Source organism: Elephas maximus, chromosome 12, assembly GCF_024166365.1.
Source record: "Elephas maximus indicus isolate mEleMax1 chromosome 12, mEleMax1 primary haplotype, whole genome shotgun sequence".
In the NCBI taxonomy this organism is placed as follows: domain Eukaryota; kingdom Metazoa; phylum Chordata; class Mammalia; order Proboscidea; family Elephantidae; genus Elephas; species Elephas maximus.
This window is the reverse complement of record NC_064830.1, coordinates 91,695,158-91,716,523: the sequence shown is the minus strand read 5'-3', so window position 1 is coordinate 91,716,523 and position 21,366 is coordinate 91,695,158. Positions and strand designations below refer to the sequence as shown.

The 21,366-nt window shown below is 54.0% G+C and overlaps 4 protein-coding genes and 1 pseudogene across 16 annotated transcripts in view; 2 read left to right on the top strand and 3 right to left on the bottom strand.

The window, feature by feature from the left end:
- STAG3 (stromal antigen 3) overlaps positions 1-6,594 on the bottom strand; it is a 39,402-nt gene extending 32,808 nt beyond the window's left edge. For 10 of the 13 annotated variants that reach the window (XR_007519581.1, XR_007519582.1, XM_049903367.1 and 7 more), the window contains exons 1-3: positions 2,787-3,031; positions 2,459-2,659; positions 556-1,933 (exon numbers count right to left, since the gene is read on the bottom strand). Coding sequence is in view for 6 of the 13 variants with exons in the window: in XM_049903358.1 (XP_049759315.1) it covers positions 556-855 (300 nt within the window). In the remaining 7 variants the exon portion in view is untranslated. Of the gene's footprint in view, positions 1-555; positions 1,934-2,458; positions 2,663-2,786; positions 3,032-6,374 lie in introns of those variants that run through there. The other 3 variants (XM_049903360.1, XM_049903365.1, XM_049903359.1) reach the window with 3 other exon arrangements.
- Positions 5,432-10,993, top strand: GAL3ST4 (galactose-3-O-sulfotransferase 4). The gene is made up of 4 exons (XM_049903373.1): positions 5,432-5,529; positions 6,668-6,968; positions 7,156-7,465; positions 9,506-10,993. The coding sequence occupies exons 2-4, from the start codon at positions 6,847-6,849 to the stop codon at positions 10,529-10,531; spliced, it is 1,458 nt and encodes a 485-aa protein (XP_049759330.1). The 5' UTR covers positions 5,432-5,529; positions 6,668-6,846; the 3' UTR covers positions 10,532-10,993.
- Positions 10,971-12,509, bottom strand: LOC126086749 (glyceraldehyde-3-phosphate dehydrogenase-like; annotated as a pseudogene).
- A 1-nt stretch (position 12,510) lies between these two features.
- On the top strand, positions 12,511-17,250 carry TRAPPC14 (trafficking protein particle complex subunit 14). The gene is made up of 11 exons (XM_049903371.1): positions 12,511-13,161; positions 13,400-13,495; positions 13,597-13,726; positions 13,899-13,985; positions 14,129-14,249; positions 14,361-14,508; positions 14,643-14,725; positions 14,820-14,983; positions 15,535-15,689; positions 15,925-16,118; positions 16,234-17,250. The coding sequence occupies exons 1-11, from the start codon at positions 12,751-12,753 to the stop codon at positions 16,385-16,387; spliced, it is 1,743 nt and encodes a 580-aa protein (XP_049759328.1). The 5' UTR covers positions 12,511-12,750; the 3' UTR covers positions 16,388-17,250.
- A 2-nt stretch (positions 17,251-17,252) lies between these two features.
- On the bottom strand, positions 17,253-20,468 carry LAMTOR4 (late endosomal/lysosomal adaptor, MAPK and MTOR activator 4). The gene is made up of 4 exons (XM_049903374.1): positions 20,369-20,468; positions 19,807-19,887; positions 17,944-18,061; positions 17,253-17,606 (listed from the first exon to the last, which is right to left on the bottom strand). The coding sequence occupies exons 1-4, from the start codon at positions 20,369-20,371 to the stop codon at positions 17,509-17,511; spliced, it is 300 nt and encodes a 99-aa protein (XP_049759331.1). The 5' UTR covers positions 20,372-20,468; the 3' UTR covers positions 17,253-17,508.
- Between the last annotated feature and the right edge of the window lie 898 nt (positions 20,469-21,366).

Here is a 21,366-nt window from a genome sequence, read left to right as displayed (position 1 = left end):
AAAAAAAAAACTTGTTGCCCTTGAGTCGATTCTGGCTCATAGCAACCCTATAGGACAGAGTAGAACTGCCCCACAGGATTTCCAAGGAGCACCTGGTGCATCTGAACTGCTGACCTTTTGGTTAGCAGCCGAACTATTTTTCATTTATATTACCGCATTTAACTGTCATCCTACTTCTGCAAGATAGATAGAGATATCCCAATTTTCAGATGAGAAGACTGAGGCTCCCAGAGGTTAGGGTCTCACAGATGGTCCTAGAGTTGTGTCTCTCAGCCAGGTCTTCAAGTTCAATGTTTGTTCTGATACACCATGTTCTTATCTCTAAATGCTGCATGAGATAATTCTCCATATCTTCCCAAGTCTGGTTCCCCTTGATCCTTCTAGACTGTAATTCCTGTGGGCCTCTCAAACCTAGCTTCCTCTGCCACCTAACATTCCTAACCACTCCCTCCCCCCAGATAACCCTGCAAACCTAGCCTGTTCTTGTCATGCCCTTGGTGCAGTCTCTTGGCTTCAGTCTTGACTGACCCATGACGACTCTGTGGTTTTTCTCACCTTCTCTCCCCTTCTCCAGATAACTCGTGCTCTCGTGGCTGCCCGTGCTCTTATCCAGGGCCTGGCAACTGGAAGAGATGTGGTCAGCACAGCACTTAAGGTTAGAGGGAGCCTGAGTATGGACAGGGCCAGGGAGGGAGAGGCAGAAAAGTCAGATGAAGAAAAGTCAGATGCCAGCTGGCAGGAGAGGCCTCCAGGCCCTGGTGTCCCTGGGTAATTCAGGAAGGAAGAAGAGTCAGAATGAAGTGTCCCTTGGGTCATGATCCATGATTTCTGACCTTCTGCCCTCTGATGACTCATACCCCCATCAGCCCCCAGGGGTGCCCAAGCTTGGATTATCGACCCTCCTGGTATCCCCCAGGACCCCTCGGTGGCTCCCCTTTCCCTGCTGCTGAAGGCCAGATTCCTTGCTTGGCCTTCAAGCCCTCCTTTCTACTGCCTGTCTTCTCCCTAACCTCCCAGTCTTCTCTCTTGTTACTTCCTATATGTTTTCCCCTCCTGCCAGCCAGCCCTCCTCACTGCCTCCCACCTCCCTAACCATGATGGGCTCACTCTTGTCCTTCCACCTTTTCTCAGACCCCTCCCCCCCCACTGCCTCTCTAGCTCCACTACTCCCATGAAGGAGTCTCTGACTGGCCCCTAGGACCCCCACCTTAAAGCTATGGTGGTCTTGTGGTCTTTCCCACCACCACATGGGTCACTCATCCTAGATGCTCATGTCCAGTTCTCCACATGACCAGGAGCCTGGGCAAGGTGGGGCGGTATATTTGATTTCCCTCTATGCCCAGTGCCAAGCTGGGCTGAAGGCAGCCATGGTGTTTGTGGATGACTCCACCATGCTCTCTGTCCCCAGGTGTCGGTGTCCGAAGGCTGCAGCCGGGCTGTCATGCGTCTGACTGGCTGCCCTCTTTGCCGAGGGGTCCCCTCTCTTCCACCCTGCCGGGGCTTCTGCCTCAATGTGGCCCGTGGCTGTCTCAGCGGCGGGGGACTGGATCCTGACTGGGGGGGCTATCTGGGTGAGGGGATCAGGAAAGCTTGAGAGGGAGTAAGCCAAGGAGTGTCTGCATAGGGAGCGGGTGGGAGTGGGTGGGGGTGAGTCTAAAGCCAGATTTTGGTTGGGGGGGCATAGGAAGGGAACTCTTCTCATCTCAGTTTCTCTCCACCCAACACCTTGCTGCTTCCTCTAAGGCCCGAGTGAGGGTTTGTGGGAAAAGCCTAATTCAGTGTATATCTGTGGCTGTCCCCTCATTTTACTCTTTCCCTTTTTCCCCTCCTTCAAGATGCACTCCTGCTCCTGGCTGAGAGACTCCAGGGTCCGTTTTCCTTTGAGCTGGCAGCTGAGTCCATTGGGGTGAAGATCTCTGAGGGTTTGATGTTTCTGCAGGAAAACAGCGTGGGGGTGTCAGCGCAGGTACAGGGGAGAGATGGGTAGGGGTGTCAGCCTTGGGGGGATGACAGTAGAGGGTTTCAGCCCAGGTACTGGGAGAGGAGGATGGAGATGAGAGCCTGGAAGTGTAGGGACAGTGTGGGGTGTAAGCCCAGATACAGGGAAGAGAAGGGTGGAGGTGAGAGCCTGGGGAGGTGGGGGGACCATGTGGGATGTCAGGGAGACAGTGTAGTGTATCTGGGGAGCCTGGGCTTCCAGAGGAGGCTGTGGGTGTTAGGGGAGATAGTCTAGGGGAGACTGTGGGTGGGTTCAGGTGCAGTGAGAGAGACAGATGGGGCAGAGACCAGCCATGAGATGCGCTCCCTCTTCCCTGTGCCGTAGGTGTTTCAGGGGTGCGGGGGCCCCTACCCGGCGCCGGCCCGCACCCGCCGAGCCCCGGCTCCCCGGGAAGAGGCGGGCCGGCTCTGGACATCGGCGGCCGAGGAGGAGCGACCCACCACGGCAGCGGGCACTAACCTGCCCCGGCTGGTGAGTTTGGGCCGGCGGGCGGGGCGCGGTCCGCGGCAGCGCTCATCTCCAGCCCGCCCTTCTCTCGCAATCCCAGGTGTGGGAGCTCCGCGATCGGCTGGGCCGGGTGAGGGGCTTCTGGGCCGGGCTGCCCCTGACGGTGTGCGGGGACCGCCGCATGGCAGCGGACATCTCGCAGGAGGCGGCGCCCTGCTGGACCGGAGCGGGGCGAGGCCGGTGAGAGTCCGCGGGCCGGCGGGCGGCGGGGCAGACCCCGGGGGAGGGCGGGCCGCGCGGGCCGAGCATGAGCCCTCGGGCCTGCTCTGCTTGCAGGTACCTGCCGCCCATCGTCGGGGGCTCCCTGGCCGAGCAGCTCAACAACCCAGAGCTGGAGGTGGATGTCTCGGGCCCCGACCTCCCGACACGCAGACGGCGGCTGCAGCTCCGGGCAGCCACAGCCAGGATGAGGGCAGCCGCCCTCGGGCACGACCTGGACCTGCAAGACGCGGGTAAGACGCCAGGGCACCCTGAGGGCCTCTCAGCGTCCCGCCCGGGGTCCTGAGCTCCACCCAACCCGGTTGGACTGGGCTAACCCCCGGACCCCAAGCACCGCCCACAGCCTGTTGAGTCCCTCCCCCGGGCTCCCAGTTCCCAGACTCGCTTTTCTGGACTCTTCTTAGGTAAAACCAAAAAAAAAAAAAAACAAGAAAAACAGTTGTCGAGTCGATTTCGACTCATAGCGACCCTCTAGAAGACGGCACTGAGTTTTAGATAGCATTAATTTATTCACTCTCTCACACATTCCTTTAACGAGCCTTTATTGAGCTCTCTCCTCAAGGGTCGGAGAATAAGCGACCAATGAGAGGATCTCTACTCTTGAGTTCACGACCCAGTGGGGAAGACACGAAAACATTCTTACTGAACAGTGGGAAGCTTCTTACAATGGGCAAAAAGGGCAGTGGGAAAATGGGGAGGGCGGGCAACCTGAGGGAGGTGGGGAAGCTGTGTGTGTGTCTGCGTGTATGTGAAGAGTCTGCCAGAGGAGCAAGGTACAGATATTCATATTTTTACTCCCTTCCTCCTTCTGTCTCTGTGTCCTTGTCCCCCCCACACACACCCGTCTGCTCTCTGCTTCTGTCTCTGTGTGTTCTCTCTTTTCCTGTTTATCCTGTCTCCCCATCTGTCTCTCTTGTTCTGTCTGTCTCATTGTTTCTGTTCCTGCCTCTCATCACTTTCTCTCATTCCTGTGTCTGTCTGATTTCTCTCTCTTTCTCTCTCATCTGCCCTCCCTTTCTCCCTGTAATTGTCTTCCTCCCTGTAATTGTCTTCCTCCCTCCCTCACCTCTCTGTCTATATATGTTTCTCTTTGCGGTGTTTCTCTCTTTCTGTCTTTATCTTACTTTGTCTTTCTCCCTGCTTGTGTGTGTCTCCCTCCCTCTGTCTCCCTCTACTTCTTTGCTGCTTGTGTCTGTTTCTGTCCCTTTCCCTTCCTGCAGATGAGGACGGCAGTGGCTCTGGAGGTGGGCAGCACTACGCCGATGACTGGATGGCTGGGACAGCAGCTGTGGCCCCCCCAGCTCGGCCTCCTCGCCCTCCTCGAAGGGACAGCCCTGGGGGCAAAGGAGGAGGTGGTGGTTCTCGCCACAACCAGGGCAGGAGCAGGAGTGGGGGGACGCCTGTTGGTTTTCACACCCACCCCATCCTCATCCTCTTCCTCTCAGCCCTGGCCGTGCTTGGACCTCGATAACAGGGGAGGGGTGCCCTAGCATCAGAAGGGTTCATGGCCCTTTTCCCTCCTCCCCTTTCATCTGTGTCTGGGGAGGAGTCGAAGGGGGCTGCAGAGAGGGTGGAGACTGCTGGTGAATGGCTGGGGCCCCAAATCCAGGAAATTCCCATTGGTGGATGGGGAAGTGGTGTTCACAATATTTATTTCTTTTTTTTCGATTGGTAACAGGTAACGGGGTATTTATTTAGGAGAGGAGGTGTGGTCTCCATGCCCCTCAGCCTGGGGATGGTAGTCAGCCCCAACAAGGGAGAAAGGGAGGATTTTTAGAGTTGCGGTTGGGGGTGGGGTTTGAAGGACTGAAGTGGAAGTGGGAAGGGGTGGAACTCAAATGGGATGGGGTAGCTGGTCTCAAATGGATAAGAGCTGGGTGCTGATGGGGTCCAGGGAAGGAGACTGGGGGTGTGTGAGTAAGATGTCAGGATCTATAGATCTGGCTTCTGTTGACTTTTCCAGTATCAATTTCTTAAACTAAAATACAAAAAAAAAAAAGCTCATTCCATGACCTCTGCCATCTACCTCCTTCCCAAGAGTCCCCATCTCACGTCTCAGTGTTTATTCTGCAAATAAATAGTTAATTTATTGGACCCCGTGTGTGGCTCTCTGTGCCTTCAGCCCGGCAGCCCTCCCTGAACCCTGACTTTGTGACGCTGTGTCTCCGTGTATTTCTGCTTCTCACCTCTCTTGGAACCTGCCCTTTGGGATTGAGTTTGGGCAAGTTGCCACCCTTGAGACCTCAGTGTCCTCATCTGTAAAATGGGGGCAATTGTGAGGACCAAATAGGACCTGTATGAGGAAGTACCTTGTCATTTGCTAAATTCTCTTTAAACAGGAGGTTTTATGAATATTACCACACCGCTGTCTCTGTTCTTCCGTGGCGGGGCCTTTGCTCTCTTTTGTCTGTCTCTGGCTACCTGTCACATTCTTGACAATGTCTGCTTTCATCTTATGTCAGTCACTTTCTCTTTCTTTCTGTTACTTGAAGGAGTCTTTTGTTCTGTATGAAACTGAGATAAAAAGGTATACTCGATTCCTAAGTGCAAAAGGAGGGTGGAAGTGGTGTCTTCCAAGGGCAAATGGGTGCCCTGAAGGAGAGGGAAAGATGCAGGAGGGAGGGAGAGATGATCAAAGCAGAAGCAGCTGCAGGGACTGGCGGGACAAAGGGAGGGAGGGGGAGGAGCCTGGGCCACGGAGAAAGTTTGTGGAGAAAGTTGAGCAAAGCAAGGAGGAGCCGGGCAGTGCCTGGGGTGGGCAGGAGGCCCAACCCCAATTTCCCTGCTGCACCCCATGTGGCCTGGTGAGTGGGCAAATGAAGCCAAGGCTGGCAGAGAGATCCTAGAATTTATGGGAGGAGAGAGTTCACGGGGAGCCAACGAGGGGCTTGCGACAGGCAAGCAGTCACCAAAGCTGTAGGGGACAGAGGACTGGGGTGGGGGAGTGGGAGGAGATAGAGCCCAATGAAAGGAAACGGGGAAATCTGGGCACCTGGCATGGGGATGGATCCTGAGGGCTGCGGTTGGGGGAAGGAATTGGGAGGTGATGTCAGAGGGGGCGGGTCGCCCGCCGGGTAGCAAGTGTGGGTTCTCTCTGGGGTCACTTCTGGCTCACCCAGGAAGGAGGCTGTCGGTCTTGGAGGGGCCAGGCCTGTAATTGTAGGTTGTAATCTGAAGGGATAGGGCTAGACTCCCCGCCAATTAGGAAACTTGGGCCTGGGAAGGAACTCGGAAACTTGTTTTCATCTTTGTCGGTATCTCAGAGTCGGTCCCTCTCTTTCTTTCTCTTCAGCTCCACCCGCTCAGTCTCTTCTGGTTGCACTGATGGGGCTGGGTAGTGGGATAGGGCGGAGCATCCAGGGATCTGAGCTTCCTAAGTAATCCAGCGCCTCCCCCAGCCTATCTCACACACTGGGAGCTCTTCAAGCCTGGAGGGATGCCTGAGTTTGCATTCCTTCTCATTAGAAAGTCCCCCCTGTTGCCTAACCTCCCTCCCTCCTACCCGGGTCCTGTCTGATCCTCATTCTCTCTGTGTGGTTTCACCTCCCAGGCTCTAAATGGGGCTCTTCATCCCCATTTGTCACAGATCGAGGGGCTCGGGAGGAAGCCACAGGGCTGGCAACGCGCAACTGCTACCTGCCTTACTCACCTGGTGATCTGCTGTGCTCTGAACTTTTCACTGGGCGGCTCCATTCATGATCAGGGCTCTGTCTTCCACCCCTTCCCGTCTAAATCTCTGGGGCTCAGGGAGGATCTGTAGGTGGGAGGTTGAGAGAATTTGAGACAAAACAGAGGCTGACAGCAGAGAGGGTAGGTTGTGGGGCCATCTAGAGAGAGCTCTCCTGCTCCCCCCTCCTTGAATTCAGTGTCAGCTGCATCAGGAAAGACAGGGTTCTATCCCTCTCCTTGGACTCCTCTCCTTCCCCCTCATTTCCCTTCTAGACGCTGACAGAGGCAAAAATCTGCTAACTCAGGGGGCAGACTCTACCAGGGCTGTGAGCAGGCCTGGGGAATGACCCCCCATCTCCAAACGGCGCCTTCAGCGGCTACGTGGCTCTCCCGGGCTGTCTCTGCCTTGGTTCCTCGCCCTTGCTCTGCTCCTTTCTAGCATCACAAGCCACATGTCTCCCACCAGGACAATGCGGCCCTGGCTCTGGGGGCCTCGGAGCCTGGGCGTGGCTCTGGGAGTCTTCATGACCATCGGATTCGGCCTACAGCTCTGGGGGGGGCCCTTCCAGAGGAGGTGAGTTACCAACTTGTCTCACTTGCGATGGATGGCCCTCGTCCCACCTGGGGCTGGGTCTCTAGGGGCTCTCAGGGACTCAGAAGGGCAAGACAGAGGAGGTGTCAGGCCCGCTGTCCTTTCTTCACAAGGAGCCTACCCACCTGCTGGTGAGAGACAGGACACTTCTCCTCCCATCTCTCCACAGGCTACCTGGAGTTGGGCTCCAACTTCAACAACCCTGGGCCCCATCCCGGGGTCCAAATGTTCCATCTTGCACACCCCGGCAGCGGCTCGTGTTCTTGAAGACACATAAATCCGGGAGCAGCTCTGTGCTGAACCTGCTTCATCGCTACGGGGACCGGCACGGGCTGCGCTTTGCCCTCCCCACCCGCTACCAGTTCGGCTACCCAAGGCTTTTCCAAGCCTCCCGGGTCAAAAATTACCAGCCCCAGGATGGAGGCGCCCAGCCCCCCTTCCATGTCCTCTGCCACCACATGAGGTTCAACCTCAAAGAGGTGAGGGGTGTCGGGGGGACAGGTGGGACTGGAAAGAGATGGGCACAGGCCTGCGGTCAAGACCACTGGGGGAGGGGGCCAGAGGCCAAGGGGCTGCCCAGGCATCACCTCACCACAGAGCTGGGCATGGGAGCTACATAGGTGGGATTTCCTGCTCTCTCTACTCAAGCATCCCTTCCCCAGTAGTTTCTGGGAGCCAAAGTCCCGGAGCTCACTCCAGCCCTTTCCATGACCAATGTATTCCCCCTGCCAACCCTGGTCTCCCAAATTCTCCAAGTGTCCCTTGCCTTTTCTGGTCCCTTCCACTGTCGTCTCTAGGACCCCTGCTCAGCCACTGCCTTCTAGCCTGTCTTCCTCCCACTCCCCTCACCATGTCTGCTATAATTTGAAGACTAAGCTATATGCCAAGCCCTAGGGTGGGCCTGGCAAAATAGTTGGGCAGAAGCCCGGTTCTGACCACCCTGCCCTACACCCCCCACCCCGCCAAAAAAAAAAAAAAGACAAACCAAATCCATTGCCATCAAGTTGATTCCAACTCACAGCGAACCTACAGGACAGAATAGAGCTGTCACATAGGGTTTCCAAGGCTGTAAATCTTTACGGAAGCAGACTGCCACATCGTTCTCCTGTGGAGCAGCTGGTGGATTCGAACCACTGACCTTTCAGTTAGCAGCCCAGCTCCTTAACCACTGCACCACCAGAGCTCCTCTGACCCCCAGGAACCTCATTTCTAATGGGGGAAATGAATGCATGCATCCACATACATACATACACAGGAAACTGAGAGCTCTCATAGAGAAGAAAATCAACTTGCAAATGAAAGACACAGGGAAGGAGCTAACCTTTACGGATTACTTACTAAGTGCTGGGTACTAACCTTACCATCACTTAACGAGGAAGGCATTATAAGTTTTTATTATACAGATAAGGAGGTTGAGTCTCAGAGAAGTTAAGTGACTTGCCTCATTTAACAGAAAGTGGCAGAGCTAGAATTTGAACCCAGGTCCATCTACTCCAAAGTCAAAGCTCTTTCCATTACATCATCAAAGTACCAGGCAGGTGTGTGTGTGTGTAGGTGTGTCTACATTTGGAGTTGGAGAGCATTCAGTAAAGAGGTATGGCTTTCTGGAGAGGTAGGTTTTCTAGTTCACACCACTGTCCAATGGAAGTCAGGCTGCTCTCATGGAGTGTTTGCCTCCAATGATGATTCAAGGGTTTATCTCATGGTTCCCTTATCTCTTCAGCTGTTCCAGTTGTCCAGTTGCTGTGGAGTGGACTCCAACTCATGGCAACCCCATATGTGTCAGAGTAGAAATGTGCTGCTCCATAGGGTTTTCAATGGCTGATTTTTTTGGAAGTAGATCGCTAGCTCTTTCTTCTGAGGTGCCTTTGGGTAGACTCAGACCATGAGAAGTGGTGTCTTTTGCTCTCCAAGATGCCCCAGCATCCTCAGTAGTGCCCTGTCCTTCAGCCATGCTGCGCCTGGCCCGCCCACCTGAGGCCTGTACCCGAGACAGCATTATTGTTACCCCCTTGTCCTCTCCTGTTGCTGCCGGTGATCCCATGAAGAGGCCTGAGGCCAGTTCCTTTATTGGAGACATAATCGAGAGTTTCAAAGCAGGCACTTAATAGGTATTTGTTGGAGAAGTGAATACAGAGTTCGGTTCCTAGAGCTTTTACTGTCCAAGGCAGACATAAGGCCCAAGGAAATTAATGTTCTCTTAGAGAAAATTATACTCCAAGCTCCTTCACATCCTTTATCTCGTGTAACCTTCACAACCACCTGGGAAGGAAAGTATGTTTATCCTCATTTTGGAGATAAGCAAATGGTGCCTCAGAGATGTTAAGTAACTTGTCCAAGATCATGCAGCTAGTAAGAGACAGCTTCGGGGGGTGGGGGGGTGGGGGGGTGGGGGGGGTCCCAGCAGAACTGTCAGAAGGAGGTTTGAGAAGGCTGGGGGATCAGGGGGAACTTGGCTTGTGCTTAGTTTCCTCCTGACCCAGTTCTTTCTCCCTTTGTCTGCTTTCTCTCCTCTGCAGGTACTTCAAGTCATGCCTTCTGACAGCTTCTTCTTTTCCATTGTCCGAGACCCAGCAGCTCTGGCCCACTCTGCCTTCTCCTACTATAAATCCACCTCATCGGCCTTCCGCAAGGCCCCCTCTTTGGCTGCCTTTTTGGCCAATCCTCGAGCCTTCTACCGGCCTGGGGCTCGTGGGGACCACTATGCCCGCAACTTGCTGTGGTTTGACTTTGGCCTCCCCTTCCCCCCAGATATGAGGAGCAAGAGAGGGAATCCTTATCCCCTCAAAGACCCCAACCCTCCACATGTCCTGCCTTCTGGTGCTGACCCTCAAGCCCAAACCCTGGATCCCAATGGACTCTTCCATCCTGCTCCCACTGTTGCCAGTGGTCGCCACCAGACGTCCAGCCCTACCTCTTTAGTTTTGGGATCTTCGTCCTTCATCCAGTGGGGTCTGGCCTGGCTGGACTCTGTCTTTGACCTGGTTATGGTGGCTGAATACTTTGATGAGTCGTTAGTCCTTCTGGCAGATGCCCTGTGCTGGGGCCTAGACGATGTGGTGGGCTTTATGCACAATGCCCAGGCTGGAGGTGAGCAGGGCCTCAGTGCTACCAGGGAAGGTAGATTGACTGATGAGCAGCAGCAGCTGGCTGCACGAGCCCGCGCCTGGAACAATCTGGACTGGGCTCTCTATGTTCATTTCAACCGAAGTCTGTGGACACGGATAGAACAATATGGCCAGCGCCGGCTGGAGAGTGCTGTGGCTGAGCTCCGGGCTCGGCGAGAGGCCCTGGCTAAACTTTGTCTGGTGGGAGGTGAGGCTCTTGACCCCAAGTACATCACTGACAAGAGGTTTCGCCCCTTCCAGTTTGGGTCAGCTAAGGTTTTGGGCTATATACTTCGGAGTGGTCTGAGTCCCCAAGACCAGGAGGAGTGTGAACGCCTGGTTACCCCTGAGCTACAATACAAGGACAAGCTGGATGCCAAACAGTTCCCCCCACCAGTCTCGCTGCCACTCAAGGCTTCCAGGCTACTCTCCCCATAGGCACCTGACTGCAGAAGCAGACTAAAGAGCAGCTAAACTAGAAGAAAAACAACTAAACTAAGAGAAGAGCAGCTAAGCTAGGAGTAGGGTGCACTTGATAAATTCCGGGCAGTCAGATGCCATTTCTGCTTCCCTCAGAAGGGATGTCTGCCCCCTAGAGGACAAAAGGAACTCTGTCCTGATGCAGGCCCCTACCTTCTGGCTTTTGCTTTGGTCATCCCGGTCCTTCAGTTCCCAGCAGCTCCTCCTCTTCCCCAACCATTTTACCCCTTCCCCTTTCCAGCCCCATGGCAGGTCTGTGTAGCACTTTTAAAAGCCCCCTAGAGTGGCGACAGATGGAATGAGCCAGAGAAAGTGTGGGGCATGGTGGATTGGAATAACATCCGTTTCTCTCTGAAATATTTGTTATTGGGCTATGGTCATTTCACTATGAAATGTTTGTCGAATGAATAAATAATTTGAAACTTCTACTTGATTTATGTAGAATGGAAAGGGAGGGCTGGGGAATCCTCCTGGGAGAAGTGGGGCTGAGGGGTTTCTTTTCAATATGGAACCACCTTTCTGTCATCTCTCCTAAATTTTTTTTTTTTTTTTGGCTGGGTACAGTGTACTCTACTGATGATACAAGACAAGGTTGGGCTCTCTAAGCCCCCCCCCCCCTTCAGGAGGTCTGGAATGGAAACTGTCGAGGATGGGAGATTCTCAGTGTGTTGGTGGATCGACTTGAGACAAGGACTCCCCAGCAGCTGAAGGCCTCTCTCTTCCTTTAGTGCTATTGCTGGGGCTGGTTGTTCTAAGGACTCTTATTCCTTGGAGGCTATGTAGATAGTAAGGTCCACTATCTTGTTGCTATAGCCAAATTCATTATCATACCAGGAAATGAACTGGACAAAGTGGTCACTGAGGGCAATGCCAGCTCCAGCATCAAAGGTGGAAGAGTAGGTGTCACTGTTAAAGTCAGGAGACAACTTGGTCTTCAGTGTAGCCCAGGATGCCCTTTAGGGGACCCTCCGATGCCTCCTTCAGCACCTTCTTGATGTCATCATATTTGGCAGCTTTCTCTGGATGGCAGGTCAGATCCACGACCACTGGGAATGGGAACATGGAAGGCCATGCCAGTGAGCTTCCCATTCAGCTCTAGGATGACCTTGCCACAGTCTTGGCAGCACCAGTAGCTGCACGGATGATGTTCTGGGCAGCCCCTCATCCATCGTGCCACCGTTTCCCAGAGGGGCCATCCATAGTCTTCTAGGCGGCAATGATACTGTGGACTGTGGTCGTGAGTCCCTCTACGATGCCAAAGTTGTCATGGACGACCTTGGCTTGGGGGGGGGGGGGAAGCAGTTGGTGGTACAGGAAACATTGCTGACAATCTTGACGGAGCTGTCATACTTCTCGTGGTTCACGCCCATCACAAACACGGGGGCATCAACAGAAGGGGCAGAGATGATTACCCTTTTGGCGCCCCCTTCAAGCGAGCCCCAGCCTTCTCCAAAGTTGTGAAGACACCGGTGGACTCTACAATACATTCAGCACCAGCATCGCCCCACTTCATGTCGGTGGGATCTTGCTCCTGGAAGATACAGGTGAGCTTCCCGTTGATGACAAGCTTCCCGTTCTCAGCCTTGAGGGTGCCACTGAACTTGCCATGGGTGGAATCACACAGGACCATGTAGACCATGTCGTTGAGGTCAATGAAGGGGTCGTTGATGACAACAACCTCCACTTTGCCGGAGTTAAAAGCAGTCCTGGTGACCAGGCGCCCAATACAGCCAAATCCGTTTCCTCCCGGCCTTCACCATCGTGTCTCAGGGGTGCGGCTGTCAGCCGAACCAACAGAAAAGCGCAGACGGAGGTTTCCTAAATTCTCGAACCTCCCCGGTCGCAGCCGAACCCCGCCCAGCTCCTCCATAGTCCAGTCACCCAGAGATTCCGGGGCCTCAGAGGCCACACCCCTTCCTTTCCGCTTCCGGTCTCTCGCCAGTCGTTTGTCCCGCACCGGGGTTACGGCCCCGCCGGCTCTCGGTTCCGGGTTCGTTGCCCCGGTTCCCCACTGGGCTGGTCTCTTGGGCCGCCCCGGCCGGGCGCAGCACCCTTCGGGTGTCGGACTCCTCGGATCAGCCCCAGCGGGCTCCCCCTCGTCCTCCGCGGGCCCGCCGGGGCTGGTCTCCGGTTCCTGCCCACCTCGCCCCCCGCCCGGCTCCCGGCCCCGCCGTCCCATGGAGTCCCAGTGCGACTACTCGATGTACTTTCCGGCTGTGCCGCTGCCGCCGCGCGCGGAGCTAGCGGGGGACCCGGGCCGGTACCGAGCGCTGCCCCGGCGGAACCATCTGTACCTGGGGGAGACTGTCCGCTTCCTGCTGGTGCTGCGCTGCCGGGGCAGCGCGGGGTCCGGTGCCGGGGGCGGCCCAGGCTTGGGGTCCCGGGGTGCCTGGACAGAGCTGGCAACCACCCTTGCTGCCCTGGCCTCGGTCAGTGCCGGAGGCGGGGCCTCCGGGGGCGGTGGCACTGGCGACCAGGATCACGAACCCCCAGGAGGAGGGGACCCTGGGGGTGGGGGTTTGTTCCGAGGCTGCAGTCCCCTTCTCACCCACGGCCCAGGCCCTGCTACCTCAGGGGGAGCGACCACGGTGAGGAACTTGGGGCGACACGGCACAGGGTGGGGGGCGGGGTGCTGGACTCCAGAGACTTGAGGGGAGAATGGACACTGGGGGCTTAGGCTTGGAGCTGGGAGCCCAAGGCAGGAGACATATGATGAATGAGGAGACGGAAGACAAAAAGAATCATGTACTGCAGATCTTAAAGGGAACTGAGGTAGGCTGCCTCTTTGAACTTTTCTTGACCTGTTAACCCCTGTCACCACCCCAGCTGCCTGTGGAGGAACCAATTGTGTCCACAGATGAGGTCATCTTCCCACTCACTGTTTCACTGGATAGACTGCCCCCAGGGACACCTAAGGCTAAGGTAAGATTGGCAAAGGGGCGGAGCTGTTAATTGAGACACTTTTCTAAGTCCCTGCTGTCTCTCTCTCCTCTTGACTGTGGTCCTGTGTCCCCTGTGCCCAGATTGTAGTGACCGTGTGGAAGCGGGAGGTTGAAGCACCAGAGGTCAGAGATCAAGGCTACCTGCGCTTGCTGCAGACCCGATCTCCTGGGGAGACCTTCCGGGGCGAGCAGAGCGCTTTCAAGGCCCAAGGTGGGGAGAAGAATGCAGAGGCATAAAGGCTAGAGTCTGGAATTTGGGGGACAGAATGGAGGGATGCTACAGGAAAGTATCTGATCTGTGGAGAAGAGGAAGATTAGAACCGTGGGTTGGAGTTGAGGTGTGTGCCCAGACCATCGTTTCTTCCTTTCACCTTCTCCCGCAGTGAGCACCCTGCTGACTCTGCTGCCCCCTCCGGTTCTGAAATGCCGTCAGTTCACTGTGGCTGGAAAACACCTGACTGTGCTCAAGGGTGAGCAGATTGGCTGGCTTGATTCTTGCAGAGCAACAAGGGCCTAGATTGGGTGGCAGTTACTTTGGGCAGGCCCGTTTTGGGGGCTAAAGTGGGGACTGAGGAGTCCAGATACTCTGAGCTGAGCTGGTTACCTCCCACAGTGCTGAACAGCTCCTCCCAGGAGGAAATCTCCATCTGGGATATCCGAATTCTCCCCAACTTCAATGCTAGTTATCTACCTGTCATGCCCGATGGCTCTGTGCTGCTGGTGGACAATGTCTGGTGAGGTCCTGGGGACAGGCTGGGCTGTGAAGTCGTGGGACCAGGAATAGGGGACTGAGAGCTCTGGCATGGAGAGGTCATGCTCTGTCCCCCTCTCTTCTGAACTATTAGTCACCAGTCTGGGGAGGTCTCCATGGGCTCCTTCTGCCGGCTCCCTGGTACCTCTGGCTGCTTCCCCTGCCCACTTAGTGCCCTGGAGGAACACAACTTCCTGTTTCAGCTGAGAGGGGGTGAGCAGCCCCCTCCAGGAGCCAAGGAGGTGAGGACAGGGGCTGGTGTGTTCAAGGAAAAAGGATAAGAAAAAGCAGTGGGGGGGAAAGATGAGGGGGTTGAGGACTCAAGATGGGAGGGGGACCCTAATACATGTGATGTTTCTCTGTGTCCCTACTACAGGGCCTTGAAGTTCCCTTGATTGCTGTGGTTCAGTGGTCCACTCCAAAGCTGCCCTTCACCCAGAGCATCTACACCCACTACCGGTGAGTATTTGGTATCCCCTGCTAGATACCGTCCTGTTCACCTTTGTTACTTGACACACATCCTACCCTTCCCTCTCCCTCTCACTGCTTCTAGTCTGCCCAGCATCCGCCTGGACCGCCCATGCTTTGTGATGACTGCTTCTTGCGAGTCTCCTGTTCAGACCTATGAGCGTTTCACTGTCACCTACACACTGCTCAACAATCTCCAAGACTTCTTGGCTGTGAGGCTTGTGTGGACCCCAGAGCACGCACAGGCTGGTGGGTCAGCTGTTAGGCTGGGACCTTGTCCCAAGGGCAGGGAAGGAAAGGAAGAAGTCATGGAAGTAGGACAGTGAAAACAGCTCATCACCTGGTGCCAGCCCCACAAGTGGGTGACCTGAGGCCTGCCACTTCAGCTCTCCCTGAGTAATCTCCACAGTACATGTGGAGTTGAGAGGCAGTGGTGCTGAGTGACTTTATGGGAACAGACACTGGAGCTGGGCTCCCTGGCATGTTTGATTTCTATTTCTCCCTTTTACTACCTGTGTGACTGTGGGTAAATTACTTAACCTCTCTGGGCCTCGGATTCTTCATCTCTAAAATGGGGAAAATAATACTTCCTGGGGTGGTTGTATGGATTAACTGAGTTGATATAAGTGGTAACAGACCTCAGCACACAGAACTGCTGTTATCTATAAAATGTGGTAAAAGATTACCATTTACTCAGTTTACTCCAGGGTGATTTGGAGGATCAAATGAGACAATAGGAACTGAGGAACACTGTACAGATATGTTTAGCGGCCCCCAGTTCTATCCCTTCTTCACCCCAGGAAAGCAGCTGTGTGAGGAGGAACGCCGCGCTATGCAGGCAGCCCTGGACTCCATTGTCTGCCACACGCCCCTCAACAACCTTGGCTTTTCCCGGAAGGGCAGTGCACTCACCTTCAGTGTGGCCTTCCAAGCTCTCAGGACCGGGCTCTTTGAGGTAGGCTGGGGAGGGTGGGGCTGTGTGGTAGATGATGCAGAATGTTGGGGTGTAAGGAATCAGACAACCAATGAGATTCTGTGGTTGAGATATAATGGGTTGCACGGAAAAGCTGAGCAGAGGGAGGTGCACTTTAGATCTGATGTAGGCCTGTCGAGTGGGTAGGGTAATCCTGAAAGGGGGTCTGGGCCCTAGAAGCTGAGCTGACATGCTGATCTGTGTCTGCCACCCCCAGCTAAGCCAGCACATGAAACTGAAGTTGCAGTTTACTGCCAGTGTGTCTCACCCTCCACCCGAGGCCCGGCCCCTCTCCCGAAAGAGTAGCCCCAGCAGCCCTGCCGTCCGGGACTTAGTGGAGAGGCACCAGGCGAGCCTGGGCCGCTCTCAGTCCTTCTCCCACCAACAGCCCTCCCGCAGCCACCTCATGAGGTATGGAACTGGGAGGTGGGGTGGCATTGAGACTTGGTAGAGGTTGGCACCAGACAGGGAGCTGGGAGGGGTGCCTGGTGTCTGACTGGAGCCCACACCCTCTGCCCTCTCCCAGGTCGGGCAGTGTGATGGAGCGCAGGGCCATCACGCCCCCTGTAGCCTCCCCTGTCGGCCGTCCCCTCTACCTGCCCCCGGACAAGGCTGTGCTCTCTCTGGACAAGATTGCCAAGCGCGAGTGCAAGGTGCTGGTGGTGGAGCCAGTCAAGTAGCACCAAGCCGGCTCACCTCCCTCTTACACTCCCAGAAATCGGAAGCCCCAGAGGGGGTCCTCCCTCCCAGGCTGCTGCCTCCCCTGGGCTGCCTCCCACCGTGGGAGCCACCTGTCTGTGTCTGCTGATGAGGGACCAGGGAAGAAGCTGTGAAAAGGGCGGGTATGGTTGCAGCACAAGTCAACAGTATTTCCCCGAGTTCCACTGGGGGGGCTGGCCCCACCCCTAGGCCAGGGCGAAGGCTCCAGGAGCTCCCTTGCCCTGTGCCCTTTCACCGTTTACAAAGTGTTTTCCTCATTCCTCTGAAGTTGTCTTTCCCACCTCTAAGGTTCCCTCCCACCCAGCTGCAGGGCTGAACTTAGAGGGTGGTGATGGTAAAGGGGCCCCCAACAATGACCCTCCTGTCTCGGGGTCGGGGAGATAACTAGGTGACCTCTTCCCGTCCCTCATGTTTACGTTTGCAGCCTGAAGCACTTTAAGTTGTGTGTGTGTGTGTGTGTGTGTGTGTGGTTGGTTGGTTTTTTTTTTTTTAAGTCTGTCCTGTAAATTATTCTCCGTCTACTGCTTCCAACTGAAATACGACTATTAAATGCCTGCCCAGGAGGGAGAAGAACGACTGCTGTTTGTGTGTTGGTGGAGGGAGCAGAGGACACAGAGTGGCCAGAGGTAGAGACTAATTCCCTTCAGCATACAGTCCAAGTAGCTCCCCCCAGCTCCCTTCTTCTCCAATTCCCATTATATAGTATTCAGAGGCGGCCCTGTCCTACCCCTCTGGGTACATGACTTTCTCCCTAGATGAAAGAGATGAAGCATGAACCACCCCCACTCCTGACACACACACACACACACACACCCGTAGGCCTGGGAACATCAGATTTATGATTATTAGGAGGGAGGAAGGGAAGGAGCGAGGGAAGTGAGCAGTGCCTTCACTCTCACCCTCCTTAACATTGTACAAAGTCCCCAAGCCTTTGCCCTTCCAGATAGGGTAAGGAAGTTGGTGAGCAGAAGGTCTTGGTTCTAACTGCAAGCCGAGAAAGTGGTGGAGGACACTGTGCCTTCCTCATCGCAAGCGGCTCATGGACCCAATCCACATTCTCCGACCCTCCCCTCTCGCAGGGTCAGATGTCAATGGGCTCCCGGCCTCGGTTCTGCCTCTTCACCACAAACACCCTCTGTCCTGACACGGTCACCAGCAGCGTGTGTTCTCCAAAGACCACTGGAGGAGAGACGCCCCAGGAGAGGGAAGGGAGCACAGGGTTAGTGTGGTGCGATGGCCTCCATGGGATCACAGAAGTTGGCTGATACCAAAAGCCAAAGAAATTCTATAGTTCAAGGCTCAAAAGATGAGAGGCCTCCAATAAGTCCCCTTCTTGCTCATATCAACTCTGGTCCAGGGGAGGGGACCTCAAAGGGAAGAAAGTGGCCAGAACCAGCGACCCCAGGAGGCGATGACAGAAGAGTTGGTAGGAGATAGTCTTTTTTCCCTGAGAAGCAGCAGCCTTTGGGAGAAGCCCCCTTCCCCCCACACCACCAGGGCAGAGATGGGGGCTCACCTGACAGGCGTTTGAAGGGTATGTTCATGCCCGGGTGCAGCCGGAAACCACAAGCGGTGCTGACCAGCTCAGAAATGGCGCTGGCTGCCTGCTCGTCATTCTCTAGATCCCCAGACGACTGCACGCAGGTGGGAGGGAGGAGGGCAGAAATGAGGGAAGAGAATTGGGAAGGAATTCCAGGCAGTCACTTTGTCTCTAGTGTGTGGAACCTCTCCCTCTTCACTTTGCAAGATTCCTAGGTTACCCCAGTTCTGGAAAAACAACTAAAACCTTCCTTGGTGTTATAGCTTCCTCTTTGTGTCATCCTATTTCTCATTCTTATAATACTGGGCTTCCCCTGATGATTCTTCATCCATTTCTTTACTGACCATTCTTTCCTAGCCCCTTGGAAATTGACTTTGTTCCCTGTCCCCAAGTATTTGATAAAACTACATTCTCGAAAACCAATACTCAGCCCTGAAAATGACCACTGAATTGTTAGAAGATCCGTCTTTTCTGTCTTCCCATTTACTGCCCTGTTTGCAGAATCTGGAGCACAACCATCCCCTTTGTCCTGACATCTCTCCCTACTACCCAGACCTTGGGTCAGTGCTGTGACAGTGGCCTGGGCTTCCTCTTTTTCTGGTGACTATCTCAACTTCCTCTCCCACCTCCTTGATATGGGCCTCCCACTAAGTTAAGTTTACTGCACTTCGCTCCCTTGGACATTCTATACTCCAGTTCTCTCATCTGCAAACTGGGAACAATACAGTACCTTATAAACTTATTATGAAGATTAAATAATATTGGCAAGATGCTTAGAACAGCTCCTACCATTTACATTAACTGCTGTTATTCCACACCAAACTCAATGTTTAAAGTCAAAACATGGAATTCCCTGTACTTCCCACCCTCCCCAATCAACTTCCTTTCTTCATTTCCTGTTTGTTGAGGCACCATCATTCTTCCAGGTTTATGAGTTCAAAGCCTTACTAGATGGAGAAGTATCTCCTCCATTACCTATATCTAGTCATTCCTCCTCTAAATTTATTTTCTCGCTCCTCATTGCCACCAGCCCAGTCTCATACCTAGTTTACTGCCCAGTCTTGAAAATTCATCACCCCCTACTCCATCTTCACACTGCTAACAGAAAAATCTCGCTAAAGCATTTCATCAGGTAGTGTTCCCGTTCAAAAGCCTTCAATAGCTCCTTACTACCTTCAAGATTAAGTCCAAATGTACAAATCTGGCTTTGAAAGTCCTCCACAATCTGGTCCTTTCTTTACAATATCCTTTTCTTCCCCCAAACCTTTCCAAATCTTCTCCATGTGACACCCACCAAATCAGACAGGTTGGTGTCACACACCTGCAAATATGTCCACTTCCCAGCCCCAAAGAACTCTCTTCCTCTTCACAACTACCCATCCTGGATTTCTACCTCCAAGACAGTTTCCTTACCATAACACAAGTTATTACATAATATAACATGAAGGGTTGATTTCATCAGTAGTCTTTACCACTCACCCTGCTTTCAACTTTTAACCTTTTAAGCATTGTTTCTTTAGCTAAATTGAAAACTTCTAGAAAGCTAACACTATATTGTACTATGGAACAAAATACAAAGCCTAGTCAATAAATACCAAATACATACTTGAGAATAACTCAGGTAATATCAGTTACCAACAAACTTGTGACCCTTAATAGAGTTAGTAAGCCTCTTTTATCTCAGGAAAGTTGGAGACGGATTACTGAAACTTACTATACACTAGGCGTGCTACTAGGTGATAACAAAGAATAGAGACAAATTCGGGTAAAATGGGCAATACTGTAAGAGATGATGGACGATGTGTTCTTAGGGGATCCCCTCCCTTCCCCAGAACGCACCGCCAACACTGCGCCTTCACTCAGCACCAAGTAGCCAAGCTGGTCTGGGATTCGCTCCAGCCCCTGGGTCAGTGCAGAAGTCTAGTGGTTAAAGGAGCAATCAGTGAGAAGCACGCCAGGAAGGTGGCCCTCGACACCCGTGACCTGCAAACCCAAGGCCCTCTCTTGATGACAGTCCCCCAGGCCTTCTCTTCCCCAGCCAGGACCCTTCCCTCTACCTGGCCTCAAACACTGAGCTTTCCCTTGCCTTCTGTGCCTCCGTCTGTCCTCTCTATCTCCCTCTGCCCGTGGGCTCCCTCGGCCTCTCACATCCTACCTTTGATGTGATACCCCAGTATGTCTTCACAGCCCCACTGGTCCCTCACATCAGACCCTCCAACTCCCCTCGTGCCCCGCCCCTCCAGCACTCTCTGTCCTTAGTCCCTCCCGTCTCCACTCTTCCAGTCCCGGGGTGGCTTGCGGTGAAGGTGGGGTGCAGGCCCAGGAAGGGGCAACCAAGAAGGTTGGGGGACTGGAACGCGGAACCCCCAGCGCGTACTCCCGCGCATGCGTCCTCACTCACCATCGCAAGCTTTAGGTGCTGGGGGCACTCCCTACCAGAGGGGCAGCTTCCTAACCGAGTCCCAGATCACGTGCTTCCTGCGCGGCGCCGCCGCACTTCGGCCCCGCCCCCAGCATGACTGGAGCATGGGCTACATCATCAGACCGAATCTACCAGTGAGAAGCGCCGTTTTGCGAAGACGCGCGCGGATTGGTCACGTACCCTCTTTAACACCCGTATCCCGCCCCTCAGAGCTTGAACGCCAGGAGGAGGGGGAAGTGTGTGTAGGGGTTAGAGGAGCGGGGAAGGCCCTGGAGCGGGTAGGGCTGAGATTGCGCGAAGGAGGGCTCACGGGGTAAAATCTGGGTTTGGCTTCCTAGAGTGCGACCCGAAGCGAAAACATTTATTGGGTTTCAGATTTCTTCACCCTAAAAGGAGATAATAAAATAAAATCATGCTTCTGAAACCTATTCAAAATGGTATTCTTATGCCTACTCTAGGCAACTGGGATGCTCAAAGTGGTGCCCCCCCGCCCCATACAGCCAACAGAAAATACTGCATATTCTCTGCCCAGAAAAATTAGTAACAGGACCTTGGAGCGAGGTATCTTCATATATCACAAAATGCTAGGAGCCCTGGTGGTGCACTGGTTAAATACTTGGCTGCTAATCAAAAGTTTGCTGTTCAAACCCACCTGCCATTCTGCAGCAGAAAGATGTGGCAGTCTGCTTCCAAAGATTTACAGCCTTGGAGACCCTATGAGGCAGTTCTACTCTATGCTATAGGGTCGCTATGTGTTGGAATGGACTAAACAGCAACGGGTGTTTTGGTTTTATCACAAGATATGTGTAAACATAGGAATAGACACTTTCCAGAGCTGCTGCAATACTAAAGGGACTAAGGCAGTGTTGGTGAGGTAAAATAAAGATAATTCCAGAGATAATAAGTACTTGTAAAGAAATCGGAACCTTCATACACTGCTGGTGGGAATGTAAAATGGTGCAGCCACTGTGGAAAAC

Bases quoted from the DNA above. Each gene is read 5' to 3' on its own strand.
- GAL3ST4 (XM_049903373.1), top strand. From the start codon at position 6,847: ATGTCTCCCACCAGGACAATGCGGCCCTGGCTCTGGGGGCCTCGGAGC. The intron at 6,969-7,155 runs GTGAGTTACCAA...ATCTCTCCACAG, and splicing joins GGGGGGCCCTTCCAGAGGAG to GCTACCTGGAGTTGGGCTCC. The intron at 7,466-9,505 runs GTGAGGGGTGTC...TCTCCTCTGCAG, and splicing joins TGAGGTTCAACCTCAAAGAG to GTACTTCAAGTCATGCCTTC.
- TRAPPC14 (XM_049903371.1), top strand. From the start codon at position 12,751: ATGGAGTCCCAGTGCGACTACTCGATGTACTTTCCGGCTGTGCCGCTG. The intron at 13,727-13,898 runs GTGGGGAGAAGA...CTTCTCCCGCAG, and splicing joins GAGCGCTTTCAAGGCCCAAG to TGAGCACCCTGCTGACTCTG. The intron at 13,986-14,128 runs GTGAGCAGATTG...TACCTCCCACAG, and splicing joins ACACCTGACTGTGCTCAAGG to TGCTGAACAGCTCCTCCCAG.
- LAMTOR4 (XM_049903374.1), bottom strand. The intron at 18,062-19,806 runs GTGCGTTCTGGG...ACCTGCGTGCAG, and splicing joins GTGAAGGCGCAGTGTTGGCG to TCGTCTGGGGATCTAGAGAA. The intron at 17,607-17,943 runs GTGAGCCCCCAT...TCTCTCCTCCAG, and splicing joins ACCCTTCAAACGCCTGTCAG to TGGTCTTTGGAGAACACACG.